Source organism: Nerophis ophidion, linkage group LG29 (assembly GCF_033978795.1).
Source record: "Nerophis ophidion isolate RoL-2023_Sa linkage group LG29, RoL_Noph_v1.0, whole genome shotgun sequence".
NCBI lineage: Eukaryota > Metazoa > Chordata > Actinopteri > Syngnathiformes > Syngnathidae > Nerophis > Nerophis ophidion.
Genome location: NC_084639.1, coordinates 13,773,173 through 13,787,210, shown reverse-complemented (window position 1 = coordinate 13,787,210; position 14,038 = coordinate 13,773,173). Strand labels below are relative to the sequence as shown.

Sequence of the window (14,038 nt, the reverse complement as noted above, 5' to 3'; positions counted from 1 at the left end):
CCTCCCAAATATATTATCGTATTTTTCGGAGTATAAGTCGCGCCGGAGTATAAGTCGCACCTGCCGAAAATGCATAATAAAGAAGGAGAAAAAACATATATAAGTCGCACTGGAGTATAAGTCGCATTTTTGGGGAAATTTATTCGATAAAACCCAACACCAAGAATAGACATTTGAAGGCAATTTAAAATAAATGAAGAATAGTGAATAAGTGTACGTTATATGAGGCATAAATAACCAACTGAGAAGGTGCCTGGTATGTTAACGTAACATATTATGGTAAGAGTCATTCAAATAACTATAACATATAGAACATGCTATACGTTTACCTAACAATCTGTCACTCTTAATCGATAAATCCCATGAAATCTTATACGTCTAGTCTCTTATGTGACTGAGCTAAATAATATTATTTGATATTTTACGGTAATGTGTTAATAATTTCACACATAAGTCGCTCCTGAGTATAAGTCGCAAACCCGGCCAAACTATGAAAAAAACTGCGACTTATAGTCCGAAAAATATGGTACATAATTAATTCCTTAATATATTATTTTACCTTCCTTTATTTTCACATAAAAAGAACCCCACTCGTTTTTAAGATGTGGCGGCTTTTATTTTATTTTGTAGTAGTAGTAGAAGTAATAATAGTGACTTATTCATTCATTTATGGAATCCGGTTAACTTCTTTTTTTTTACTTTATCGACCTGCACATGCAAGTGACGTTGGGGCCTCTGCGTGTTTAAGCTGAAGTCTGATAAAGATCACATATGTTTTGCAGTGTAAACAGTCAGCTTGAAAAAGTGAGATTTTGAAAAGAATCTAAATTTGAAAAAAATCTGATTTCGAAAAAATCCGATTTCAAGAAAATCTGATTTGGGCCACTTTGGCCTGCAGTGTGAACATAGTCAAAAAGTCTAAAATCCAATAATTTGAAGTCAGGGTCTTAACAGTTAAAAAAGCTAAAAAAACAACAACACCAAAAAAAAATTGTAAAATACAATCAAAGGGCTTAAAAATAAAAAAAATATTAAAATACATTTTTAAAGTCTTTTGGGTGAAAATATGGAACAGCCTGAGTGATGAGCTCAAACACTGTTCAAACATTGAGTATTTTAAGAAATTGTAACATTTTTAGATTTTGGTTCGGTATAGTGAGGTCTAGGCTTGTTTTGAATATGAGTATGAATGCCTTTTATGACTTATGATGGTATATTGAGAATTGTAAGCACATGTCATCTTTTGTGGTCACGTTCTGTTAGGTTTTGGACTCATTGTGCACTCTTGTTTGTTTTGTCACCATGACAACTCATTAGTTTCACCTGTTCACCACTCACGCTCCTGATTTGTTTGGACTCACACACCTGTCAATCACTGGACCACTATTGAGCCTGTAGTTGCCAGGCAGTCAGCCTGGCGACATCACCCTCTACAGACTCCTGACACTTCTGATTGCTCACTTCTTGCCATAGTTTCATGCTTTTCACGTCACAGTAAGTGTAGTTTTGTTTCATGTCCTCAGTGTGTTTATGTGTTAGTTTATTTCCTGCATTAAGTTTGTTCCCCGCCTTGTGGGCGCCCTTTGTTTTTGTAGTACTAGAGTGTTAAAAATAAAATATATCATTTTCTTCACGTCATGTCCGGTCCAGTCGCTTGGCACCACGGGAAAACAAACCTCACCAAATGTCATGACAGCACATAATTGTTTTATGTGGATTCGGATGAATGTGATGAAATGTGGTTCAGAGGAAACTGGATATTAGTTGAAGTATTTATGTAAAAAAACAGGGGGTGTTTCAAAAAAGTTTATACTTCTTCCCATTACCCTTTTGAGATTTTTAGTTTAATACAATTTTATTTTATTTTATTAATTCAATTTTCTTTTCTTTTTCGTGAAACAATAATACTGCCCTTGAGCACAAGACTGTTCACTGGAGATATGTATGTATATTATGTACTAAATGTATGATGTGGAGCTGACTGTGACATACTCAATAAACCACATTAAACAAATGCTTAAATTTCAGAGTTGCTTTAATTACCTTTTGCTGCCCAGTCAGAATTTATCGAGCACAGTGATGGAAGGGTATGTTACAGCAGAGTTCGGCTCGCAGCACAGATTATTTGTGTTGAATGGGTATGTCAGGTTCAAACACTGATGACATCTATTAAACAAGACAAAAGGCAAAGAATAAAACAGAGACAGAATAACATTTTGACTCAGATCTGAGGAGAGACATGGCCACTGTACACTTTTTACAGTCCTGCACCAAGCTCTGACGAAAAAGGTTTATGTCTCCTCTTTTATTTAGATATTCAATGTTTACGCAACAACACATGTCACAACAGAAATGGGGAGTATGTAAACAATCATTGTTTTCGGTCACATTGAAGACAAAAGAAGAAGATGCCTCAGGCTTGGGTTCGTCCTGGATTCAGCTTCGGCAGGTGTTTGAGGACAATAGATAACCCCTCCCGTCTCATTCCAACGTACACAGCGGAATCTTCCAAGACCTTACTTGGTCGATCAAGGACAGCTCTCATCTGTTCAATGGAAACTCAGAGAGCGGAAAGTTTTTTGATAATTTACACACAATTTTTCTAACAGGGTAAGTGCAAGTTCAACGACGTGTGGCTATAAAGTCAAGCACCTTGGCATGGAGACTGTTTCTACAAACATTTGTGAAAGAATGGGCCGCTCTCAGGAGCTCAGTGATTTTCAGTGTGGAACTGTCACAGGATGCCACCTGTGCAACAAATCCAGTCGTGAAATTTCCACGCTCCTGTCATGATCCGGGTTTCGGATCATATTTTGTTTAGTTATGTTCTGTTAGTTTTGGACTCCTTTAGTTCCTGAGTTTAGTCACCAAGGTTACTTGTGATTTTCACCTGCCTCTGTTGTGTGGGACACACCGGTTTGTAATCAAGAGACACATATCTAAGCCTGCCTATGTTGTTCACTCGTCCTGGCTTCTTTGTTTGCTCCATGCAGCCGTTACGTTTTGATGTTCCTGGTTCTTGCTTCTGTGTTTCCTGTGCTAAGTTTTGCCTTAGCTTCCGAGTGCAATCGCTTGTTTTCGGTTTGGTTATGATTTTTGATAAATAAATCATCTCCTACCTCACTCTGTCGTCCGGAGCTGTCCGTTCTGCATTCCTGGGAGAACAATCCTCGCATAAAGATGCGACCACGCCGTAACAGCTCCTAAATATTCCAAAGTCCGCTGTCGGCTTTATTACAAGAAAATTGAAGAGTTTGGGAACAACAGCAACTCAGCCACCAAGTGGTAGGCCACGTATACTGACAGAGAGGGGTTAGCAGATGCTGAAGCGCATAGTGCAAAGAGGTCGCCGACTTTCTGCACAGTCAGTTGCTACAGAGCTCCAAACTTCATTTGACCTTCCAATTGGCCCACGTACAGTACGCAGAGAGCTTAAGGGAATGGGTTTCCCTGGCCGAGCAGCTGCATCTAAGCCATTCATCACTAAGTACCATGCAAAGTGTGGGATGCAGTGGTGTAAAGCACGTCGCCACTGGACTCTAGAGAAGTGGAGACGCCTTCTCTGGAGTGATGAATCACGCTTTTCCATCTGGCAATTGGATGGACGAGTCTGGGTTTGAAGGTTACCAGGAGAACGGTACATTTCGGACTGCATTTTGCCGAGTGTGAAATTTGGTGGAGGAGGAATTATGGTGTGGGGTTGTTTTACAAGAGTTGGGCTTGGCCCCTAGTTCCAGTGAAAGGTACTTTTAATGCACCAGGAGACTAAAAAAATTCAGGCAAATGAAGTTATGTGGATCCAAATGAATATAATAAAATGTGATTCAGAGGAAACTGGATATTCGTTAAAGTAACTATGTAAAAAAAGGAGGGGATTCAAAAAAGTTTATATTTCTTCCCATTACCATTTTGAGATTATTCGTGTCAAAAGGTTTAAGTGCAAGTTCAACGATGTGTGGTTCCAAAACAAACACGTTAATGCATGATTAAAGCCAGTTGATTAGAAACGTATACAGTGGTTTTACATACAGTATGTCACAAGTTGGGTTAAAACATGGATGTGGAGCCGTCATTGAGGGCAGCATTTGTAAAGTGAATGGAACGTAAAAGTCAAAAATCCGAAATAAGTCCATGTCAAACGCCGCAGACACCTGCACGACTGTACGAGGATCAACTTAACGCCCCATAAGGAGTGTTATGTCAGTGAAGTGGTGCCTATTTCCAAAGGAGATCCAGATGAGATGTTTACTGGTGAGGCCGTATAAACAACTTTTAACACTGTTACAAATATGCGCCACATTGTAAACCCACACCAAACAAGAATGACAAACACATTTCGGGAGAACATCTGCACCTCAACACAACAGAACAAATACTCAGACCCCATTGCAGCACTAACTCTTCCGGGACTCCCCCATCTCCCGAATACGGAGGTCTCAAGTTTGGCATGTATGCTCTAGTATCTTCAGTATACTCTGGACTGAAGCTGTGCACCTTCATTGTTTTTGTAGCTGTTGTTTTGAGGCACATTTAAAAAAAAAAAACTGTGCACTTTGTGAAAGTCAAAGTATAGTATTTGCCATAGTTGTAATGGGTATCGGGATTATCTCGGGGAGAGCATGTCCCAAATTCTAAACTGCTGTTTTGAGGCATGTTAAAAAAAAAAAATCTACTTTGTGACTTAAATAAGAAATATGGCAGTGCCTTGTTGGCATTTTTTTTTCCATAACTGGAGTTGAAGTTGTTCTCTTATTTTGGAAAACTTTGTTTTTAATTGATTGATTGAAACTTTTATTAGTAGATTGCACAGTACAGTACATATTCCGTACAATTGACCCCTAAATGGTAACACACGAATACGTTTTTCAACTTGTTTAAGTCGGGGTCCATGTTAATGAATTCATGGTAAAGTTGCTTTGTTTAATGCATCCAGCGGGGCATCACAACAAAATTAGGCATAAAAACGTGTTAATTCCACGACTGTATATATCGGTATCGATTGATATCGGTATTGATAATTAAGAGTTGGACAATATCGGAATGTCGGATATCGGGTATAAAAGCCATTATCGGACATCTCTACTCTAAATACATTATTGTCCTTTTCCCACACTGAGGTTTCTGCATGTTGGAGTTTGGTTCCCAATCCCAGTGCCCTGCCCTGTCCCTTGCTGGATTTTATTTTACCCAACATGTCAGGACCACGCCCAGTCCAACACTCCATGGAATACTCATCCCCAGTCTATTTTCCACACTCAGCTGTCTGCTCATCTGCTCATTGCCAATCAGACTCTGCTATCCCACACTCCACACTCACCTGTGACTCATTACCAAACATCTACATATGTATACACCCTCTTCAGCCCGGCTGCCTCAGACACTATTGTTTGACTTTGAAAGACTTTAGCCTGAACACACAGTCCTGTCCGTTAGTAGCATTTAGCTTTAGTCTTTGTTTGTTGCTGAAGTATTTTTGCCTACGTTTCTGCCTAGTCCCTTGGAGTTTTCCTTGAACTACAGAAAAACCTTCGAAACCTGCGCCTGCATCCAAGAATGTCAGTACACAACATCTTTCAAAGTTTGACTTTTTTAGGCCTAATGTGTTACGGCTCAAGCACCTGCCGCCACACATTCAGCTGTGCGCTCTTCTCAGCGTGTCCTGCCTTCCAGTGCCAGAACGTAGCTACTTGTACCTGTACAGTAAGCCTTACACGTCGCTGGCTTTCCTCGCCTATGTGCTCATCGTGTCTTGTCTTCCGTGCCATTCCCTGGTTTCGAGCTGTGTGTCTCGTCTCCCCGGAATCCCTCTGCACTTCCTACTGCCTCCCCGGATCTCGACCACTGGCCTGGCCCCTGGACAATGACGCCTCGCTCCACCCCCTGACCACTTGCCTGTCCCCCAGACCTCCGTACCTGCCTTGCCCTTTCCGGAGTTTTGCATCTATATTCATAAAGTTGCGCCAATGTTATCTTGTCATGTGACATGTCGTGAGTTAGTTAACTGATTTTGCTTTTATTTTGGACCAAAACCTATTCCAGAAGGTACACCATTTTGGCTGAAAGGGCTATTAAAGGAGTGTTAAAATAATGGGTGGATGCTTACTGGTTTTCAAAATAAAATTATTTTATTATGTTACCAAAGAAAATAAAATTATCTTATTTTTATTGTTGTTTTTTTAGCAAAATCTAGTATAATTAAAGCTGCAAGCAGCGATGGACAGGACCGCTTTGGCTGCTGCCCCCACAACCCACGTCCGGATAAGCGGTAGAAGATGGATGGATGGATTATTACGCAGAGAACATGTTGTATACACATGTGTTATACATCAGTCTCATAGTAATAACAGTAAAGTTGCTTGGGCATTTTATAAGGACGCCTTGGTGCCGCCATTTTGAGACTTTAATGCATTGTGAATGGAATGCAGCTGTTGTATTGAAGTGGGAATAGCAAACTTCCTGATGATTTTAGTTGGAGGCGGTCAGTGTATGAAATTTGGGTCCCGGTGAGACCTACATTGAGGTTTTGTTTCATGTGTATATGACAGTCCTACAGTGAGTTAGAAGCAGTTTTGTCTGAGCAGGAAGCCGCCATTTTGTGACAGCAGTAGTACAACAGCACCAGCGCAGCGGTTCTTTGCGGACTCATAAAATCCAAACCGGGGTAGTAATTAAAACTCTTTCATCAACTTTTACTCAGAAGGGTTCAATCTCGCTTTTGTGTTTATTTGAAGTCGAAATGACAAACGGCCTCAGAGGAGATTGTGTTTGAAAAAAAAAAGCAATATTTTCTAGCCAACTTTTGGATTCAAGGAGGGAATTGCAAACTTCCTGTTGATTTTAGCCGGGGGGGGGGGGGGGGGGGGGGGTCAGTGTATGAAATATAAGTCTAACTGAGACCTACATAGAGGTTTTTATTTCATGTTCCTACGACATTCCTACTGGAAGTTAGAGACAGTTGTGTCTGTTTTTTCTTCCAAGGGGGCGCTAGAGCGCAATTTTGAGTTTTGGGGCTTGGTTTTTTTGATCGCAATTTTCGCCAGTCCTGATGTGTGTGTCAAATTTGGTGAGTTTTGAAGCATGTTAAGGGGGTCAAATTACAGCTCAAAGAGGCGGTGGTATGATAATAATAAAGAATAACAATAATAATATTAAAATGCAAAAAATTCAATAGGGTCCTCTGTCCCAAAGGGACATCGGTCCCTAAATATCACATGGATTTTTGGTGTATTGACGCACAACAATCTGCCACAGAAAGACTGCATAGTTAACAAACTTGCACTACCACGAGCCAATGCAACAAAAAGTTGTTACCTGTACCGTAAAGTTTTGAATGACAGTAAAGGAAGTCTGAGTCTAAACGTAGTGAACCAAAAAAAAAAAACAATACACACTTTGAAAATATAGCACAAACAGACTGGAAAGTTTTGGCTGACATATTTCCTCTGAAGTAGAGGTGACACAGATGGCAGCCAATGAGGTCGCTGTGACATAACTCCCTCCCATTTGGTGTGATGTGATTCTTGTCAATAATCTTAAGATGCTGTCTAGATGGTCTGATCTTCACTTGGTCCAACAAGAGGAGAAAATGTGGATCGTGCTTCATCTGCTGCTCCTGCTCCAAAGTGGAGGTAAGTCCATGCTCAGTTCCAATGGAGACATGTTCATACTGTACATGACTCTTATTAATATGTCTTCTTTTTTCTCTCCAGCATGTACAGGTGCTTACACCTTTTCCACACAGACTGTTGGACTTGGACAAAATGCCTCTTTAACATGTGTCCTGGAGAATAATTCGGAGTTTGAATATTTATTTTGGCTCCGACTTGTGTCCGGAACCTTTCCTGAAGCATTAGTCACACTGTCATATATGAATTACAACTCTGATAAACATGGAACATTAAAGACCGGACCTCGCATCACAGCCAAAAAAGAACAAGAACGTTTCGATCTACAATTGAATCAAGTGGAGAAAAGTGATACGGCGATCTACTATTGTTTAACAATAAATTTAGGTAACTGGATGTTTTTGAATGGGATATTTCTTCAAGTGACAGGTAAATATAACAGAGATAATACAACAATTGTTCATACTTTAAGTGTTCCATTCCGTCTAAAAATGATGGTAACTTCAATTTGTCTTGCACTCTTCCCAGAACCAGAACCCTCCGTGTCTGTTGTCTCTGAAGTCCAACCAGGCCCGCCTGTGAAGTTGCAGTGCTCAGTCCTCTCCCACTCTGGGAATGACATCTGTCAGGATGGACCCAAAGTGTTGTGGTTCAGAACTGGACCCGGAAGCGTCCATCCCAGCTTTGTTTTCACTCATGACGAATGCAAGAAGATCAAAGATAACTCCTCGCAGAACTGCTTCCACACTTTCTCAAAGACCCTCAGCTCCTCCGATGCTGGAATTTACGTGTGTGCTCTGGTCACATGTGGGAGGATTTTCGTGGGAAATCCAGTAGAAGTCATCATTAAAGGTCAATGGTCATCAGTATGGACAAATTCAAAGTTTTGGATCCTATAAAAATTGACTTCGGCATTTCACAAGCAGGTATCCCAAGAGGTCTGTTTTGGAGTGTTTTGAGTGTTGCTTTGGCCTTAAGTTTCATCATGTCAGCCTTCCTCATCCACAAGATCAGGACAAAGAAATGTTGCTGCAAAGGTAACTGAAAATGCACATTATTTGACGGAACTATTAAGCTTTGTCTCCAATTTTCAGCTGGTCCACAAATACTCGATGAAACGTCCAGTTGCGTCCAGCAGGTAAAGATGGAAATGTTGTGCGTTTTTGTTTAGTTTTTCTTTTTAATGTCAAACACCACTTGTGTCTCTTAGAGAGACGAGGACTCTTTGGTCTATTCTGTGCCGACCATCGTCACCAGGAAAACTGCCAAGGCGAGGCAGACAAAAGAAAAAGCAGCAGAAGAAATGACCACCTACGCTGACGTGTTTTTTCGAAACTGACATCCTCCAAACGTTTTAATACTGCAAAGAGGTTCAGGAAATTAGCTTGTATTGATCTGCCTTTACAGCCACCATAAGCTAAATGAAAATGTACCAGATTTTTCAGACTATAAGGCGCACTTAAAATCCTTTTATTTTCTCAAAACTCGACAACGCAGAAAAATTTTGATTGTGCTTACCGACCTCGAAGCTATTTTATTTGGTACATGGTGAAATGATATGTGTGACCAGTATATGACAGTCACGCAAAAGAGATAGACGTAGACTGCAATATGACTCAAGTAAACACAAATATTGTATGTGTTCCATTAAAAGCCTACTGAAATGAGATTTTCTTATTCAAACGGGGATAGCAAGTCCTTTCTGAGTGTCATACTTGATCATTTCGCGATATTGCCATATTTTTGCTGAAAGGATTTAGTAGAGAACATCGACAATAAAGTTCTCAACTTTTGATCGCTAATAAAAAAGCCTTGCCTGTACCGGAAGTAGCAGACGATGTAAGCGTGACGTCACGGGTTGTAGAGCTCCTCACATCCTCACATTGTTTAAAATCATAGCCACCAGCAGCAAGAGCGATTCGGACCGAGAAAGCGACAATTTCCCCATTAATTTGAGCGAGGATGAAAGATTTGTGGATGAGGAAAGTTAGAGTGAAGCACTAGAAAGAAAAAAAAAGCTGAGTGCAGTGGGAGCGATTCAGCTGTTATTAGACACATTTACTACGATAATTCTGGAAAATCCCTTATCTGCTTATTGTGTTACTAGTGTTTTAGGGAGATTATAAAGTCATACCTGAAAGTCGGAGGGGTGTGGTGACCGCCAGTGTCTCTGATGGAAGCCATGGAGGAGGCAAGAACGTCGCAGCTGCCTCTTTGACGCAAGCTCCGCTCATGTCTCCGGTAAGAGCCGACTTATTACCACAGCTTTCTCACCGAAACCTGCCGGTGGACATGTGGTAGAGAAACATGTTCGCTTCACAACAAACAAAGAAACACCGTGTTTTGGTTGCTAAAGGCAGCTGAAATCCACAGATTTCCACCAACAGCATTCTTCTTTGTAGTCTCCATTATTAATTGAACAAATTGCAAAAGATTCAGCAACACAGATGTCCAAAATACTGTGTGATTATGCGATTAAAGCAGACGACTTTTAGCCTTGAATGGCGCTGGGATAACCAAAAACGTCACAAGCACGCGTCAACATAAGCGTCATCATTCCGCGATGTTTTCAACAGACACTTTGCGGGAAATTTAAAATTGTAATTTAGTAAACTAAAAAGGCCGTATTGGCATGTGTTGCAATGTTAATATTTCATCATTGATATATAAACTATCAGACTGCGTGGTCGGTAGTAGTGGGTTTCAGTAGGCCTTTAAAAATAGAGAACATTACACACGGTTCTCAAATATTCCATCAACATGTTTTAGTACAACTTTGGTAAGCTATGAAGCCGCACCGCTTCATGGATTGTACTGTGCTTCAACATACACATTTTGTTATGGTTTGTGGATAATGTAAGACATATTATCTGGTGTTTTGTTTGACAATATTATGCAAAAGCAACTTTTCTTACCTTCTGGTACCTGCTGAAGTGTATTTGGGATCTGCATAAATTCTGAAAAATTGTGCGCTTCCGCCTTTGTATTCCGTGCGACAATGTAGTGGATAAGCTTCTTCTTTTTCTCTATCTTCTTGTTATGGGACATTCATCCTCCTCTGTTGCCATTTCTTATATAAAGTAGTGTAAAGTTCACACTTATATCTGTCAGTAAACTTGCCATGAAAGCGCTAAAACATACAGGTATAGTGAGTTTAAATTATTCACTCAAGGAACTTTAGTTATCAGAGAGTTCCAGTCGGACGTTTTTCCGGCGTTGTTATTGCACTCATGAGCCACGGATGAGAAGAGGCTGCTTCATTGTCTCAATGTCATTAAAACAGTTACCTCCATCTTTTGACACTTCTTCCACTCCCGTCCTTGCACGCTACACCGCTACAACAAAAGCGGGGAGAAGACACTGCCGAAGGTGAGCCACGTAAAGAAGACCACCCACAAAACGGCGCATGCTATAGCGACTGTCAGAAAGCGACTTGAAGATGGTCTGTAAAACATCATCTACCGTATTTCCTTGAATTTTCGCCGGTATATAGTATGCGCCTGCCTTGAATTACTGCCGGGTCAAACACGTTTCGCAAAATATTATTTTTATTAGCGCATGTCTAGAATTTCCGCCGGGTCAAACTCGTTTCGCAAAATAATTAGCATATGCCTAGAATTTCCACCGGGTCAAATTCGGCACGTCACGAGTGACACTTCACCTGTCTTCATTTTCAAAACGGAGGAGGCTGATTTCAGTAATTTGAAATCGCAGTAGGATTTAAATTCCAAGCTATTGAATATGCTAAAAAAAAACAGTAAACAGCTATGTTTTATTAATATACCGTAGCTACGTGTGTCAAATTTGAGTCATTAAATGACTCCCGCTTCCTGGTGCTAGAGGGCGCTAGTGATCCTTCTTGCGACTACTCGGCTGCAGAAGAAGTGACAACAAGCAGCAAGAGTGAGCAGCGGTCGTTTATTTTTTCCTCTCGCTTGCACTTTTAACATGGAGGATTACATATCTAAAATAAAACAGTTTTCTAAACTGGACTTTCAATCGAAGCAGGAGATAAAAAAGAAAGATCTTCATCGAGACAGAGAGACTTTTAAAACTGAAAAAAGACAAGGAAGACTTTTAGAAACAAGTTATCGATACTTTTGGTCAGGAGGAGCTGGCATGGACTTCATTTATAAGTAAAGGTAAAACCATAATAACGTTTTTTTTATTAAATGTGCTTTTCATGATGGTATCCTTACACCACACTCATATTTTTACGGCATGCCTTTGGTAAACGCCGGAGTGAGAAGAGGTTTCAAATTAATTAAGGAAATACGGTATGCAACATTTTGACCAAAGAACCACCGTTACGTGTTATGTAGACCACAAGGAAGTGGTTTACATTTACAAAAACAAAATAATAATGTGAACCCTTTAGTGCGCCCTATATATGAAAATAGACCTGACTCTACCCGCTATGGTCCGCCCTATGGTCCGGAAAATACAGTACTTAGCCTTTACGTTTGAAAATGTATTTTTGTCTTGTGACCCCAAAAGGGACAAGCGGTAGAAAATGGATGGATAGATGGACCTAAGGCAGTACAGTAAGAACATATGCATACAGTAAGTACTTGATTGCATAACATATTACGTGACATAACTCAAATATTCCAAACAAGAACGTCATCTTCAGGTTGAAAATGTAGGCTATTTTAAAGTTAAAGTTAAAGTACCAATCATTGTCACACACACACCAGGTGTGGCGAAATTCTTCTCGGCATTTGACCCATCACCCTTGATCTTTCATATTTTATACCGGTGTGCGTAGCGTTCACATTTTAGCTCAAGTGGTACACTCCTTGTGGTGCACTTCAGGGTTCTGATAACCACACTGAACCAGGTTTGATTGGTCAAGTGTGTTTATATGTATCAGGATCACAAAGACACCAAAGTGCTTTCAACCCAACCAAACGTGACATTTTTGAAAGTACCTTTAATTACTATTGTCACTCATTACTTGGAAATACACACTTAGAAAGTGTAGATTTATACCTCTCCTCACACTTTTTACAATGATGTTTTATAATATTTAGTGGAATATAAAACAGGAGATTATTGTGGTTTCAGAGAAACCTGGCGCAGGAAATGTAACGTGTGGAAATCAGTGAGTCAATAAATGAAAACAATTAAAACTTTGTTTTTATTGTCCTTTTTGTACTGAGGTCCAACACTGCAAAAACTGAAATCTAAGTACGATTACAAATCTCAAATAAGGGTGATATTTGCTTATTTTCTGTCTGATAAGATAATTATTCTCACTAAGCAGATTTTATGATAGAGTATTTTACTTGTTTTAAGGGTTTTGGTCCTAAATGATCTCAGTAAGATATTACAGCTTGTTGCTGAGATTTTATGACCTATATAGAGTAAAACATGCTTGAAACTAGAATATCAAGTGTGGCAAAGCTGTGTCATCAACACTCACAAGTACAAAACTACTTTTTTAAAGTATTAATTTCTTATTTCAAGCATGAAAAAGAAATCATGACTTCGACACAATTGTGTCTCATAATTAAAACAGATGACAGCCAAATGGACTTTGCTGTTTTATTTTCAATGAGACAATAGAAAATAGGTACTCATATTGTAGTACAGTTGGCACAGTACAATTATTATTTAAACATTTAACATCATGCACATTCAGATAAGTTCTTCAAAATAACAATTAAAAAAATGTTGGTCGGGGGCTTGGCTGTATATATGCGAACTATTTGACTGAAAGAGCACGCACTTGGTGCGATGATGTCATGTTGTTGATGGAAAAATGCATGTTTACACTAAATGATTTGCCTGAGCGGCTAGGAGACCCCGAGAGTAACAAGCGCTTGCCTTGTTGTCTTTCCATTAAGAACAATAAATTAGTTTTCAGTATAAGTTTGCTGGTTTCAAGAAATGTAATACCGAGCGCATATCATTATGTCAAGATAATGGCACTAACATTTACTTAATTTAAGAATATTTTTCAACATATAGAGCAAAAAGTCCTCTTTTTTTTCTACCAAGAAAAGTGCATTTGTTATTAGTGAGAATATACTTATTTTAAGGTATTTTGGGGTTCAACGAAGTTAGCAAATTTTACTTGTTTTGGAAAGTCTCGACAAGCCCCATTTTCTTGTTCTATTGGCAGATAATTTTGGTTAGTTCAAGTAAAATAACCCTCATTTTTGTATTTTTTTTTTCTTGTTTTGGAACCCTGACTTTTTGCAGTGTAAGTAATTGTTTACCACACACTTGGACGGTAAAAAAAGGATGATGTGCAGCCATTTTTTTTTTAGTCTGACGGCCGCAGGCGTGTGTGTGTGTGTGTGTGTGTGTGTGTGTGTGTGTGTGTGTGTGTGTGTGTGTGTAAAAGAGGGAGAAAAATTTTCATATACATATATATATATATATATATATATATATATATATATATA

General features: G+C 39.5%; 1 protein-coding gene across 1 annotated transcript; it reads left to right on the top strand.

The window, feature by feature from the left end:
• The first annotated feature begins 7,537 nt into the window (after positions 1 to 7,537).
• Positions 7,538 to 10,590, top strand: LOC133545909 (uncharacterized). Its single transcript, XM_061891636.1, has 6 exons — positions 7,538 to 7,628; positions 7,710 to 8,054; positions 8,154 to 8,477; positions 8,552 to 8,662; positions 8,720 to 8,763; positions 8,836 to 10,590. The coding sequence occupies exons 1-6, from the start codon at positions 7,538 to 7,540 to the stop codon at positions 8,962 to 8,964; spliced, it is 1,044 nt and encodes a 347-aa protein (XP_061747620.1). The 3' UTR covers positions 8,965 to 10,590.
• Positions 10,591 to 14,038: the final 3,448 nt, after the last annotated feature.

Coding starts and splice junctions, on each gene's coding strand:
- LOC133545909 (XM_061891636.1), top strand. CDS start 7,538: ATGCTGTCTAGATGGTCTGATCTTCACTTGGTCCAACAAGAGGAGAAA. Junction 8,478..8,551: donor AGTAGAAGTCATCATTAAAG/GTCAATGGTCAT, acceptor TTTCACAAGCAG/GTATCCCAAGAGGTCTGTTT. Junction 8,764..8,835: donor CGTCCAGTTGCGTCCAGCAG/GTAAAGATGGAA, acceptor TGTGTCTCTTAG/AGAGACGAGGACTCTTTGGT.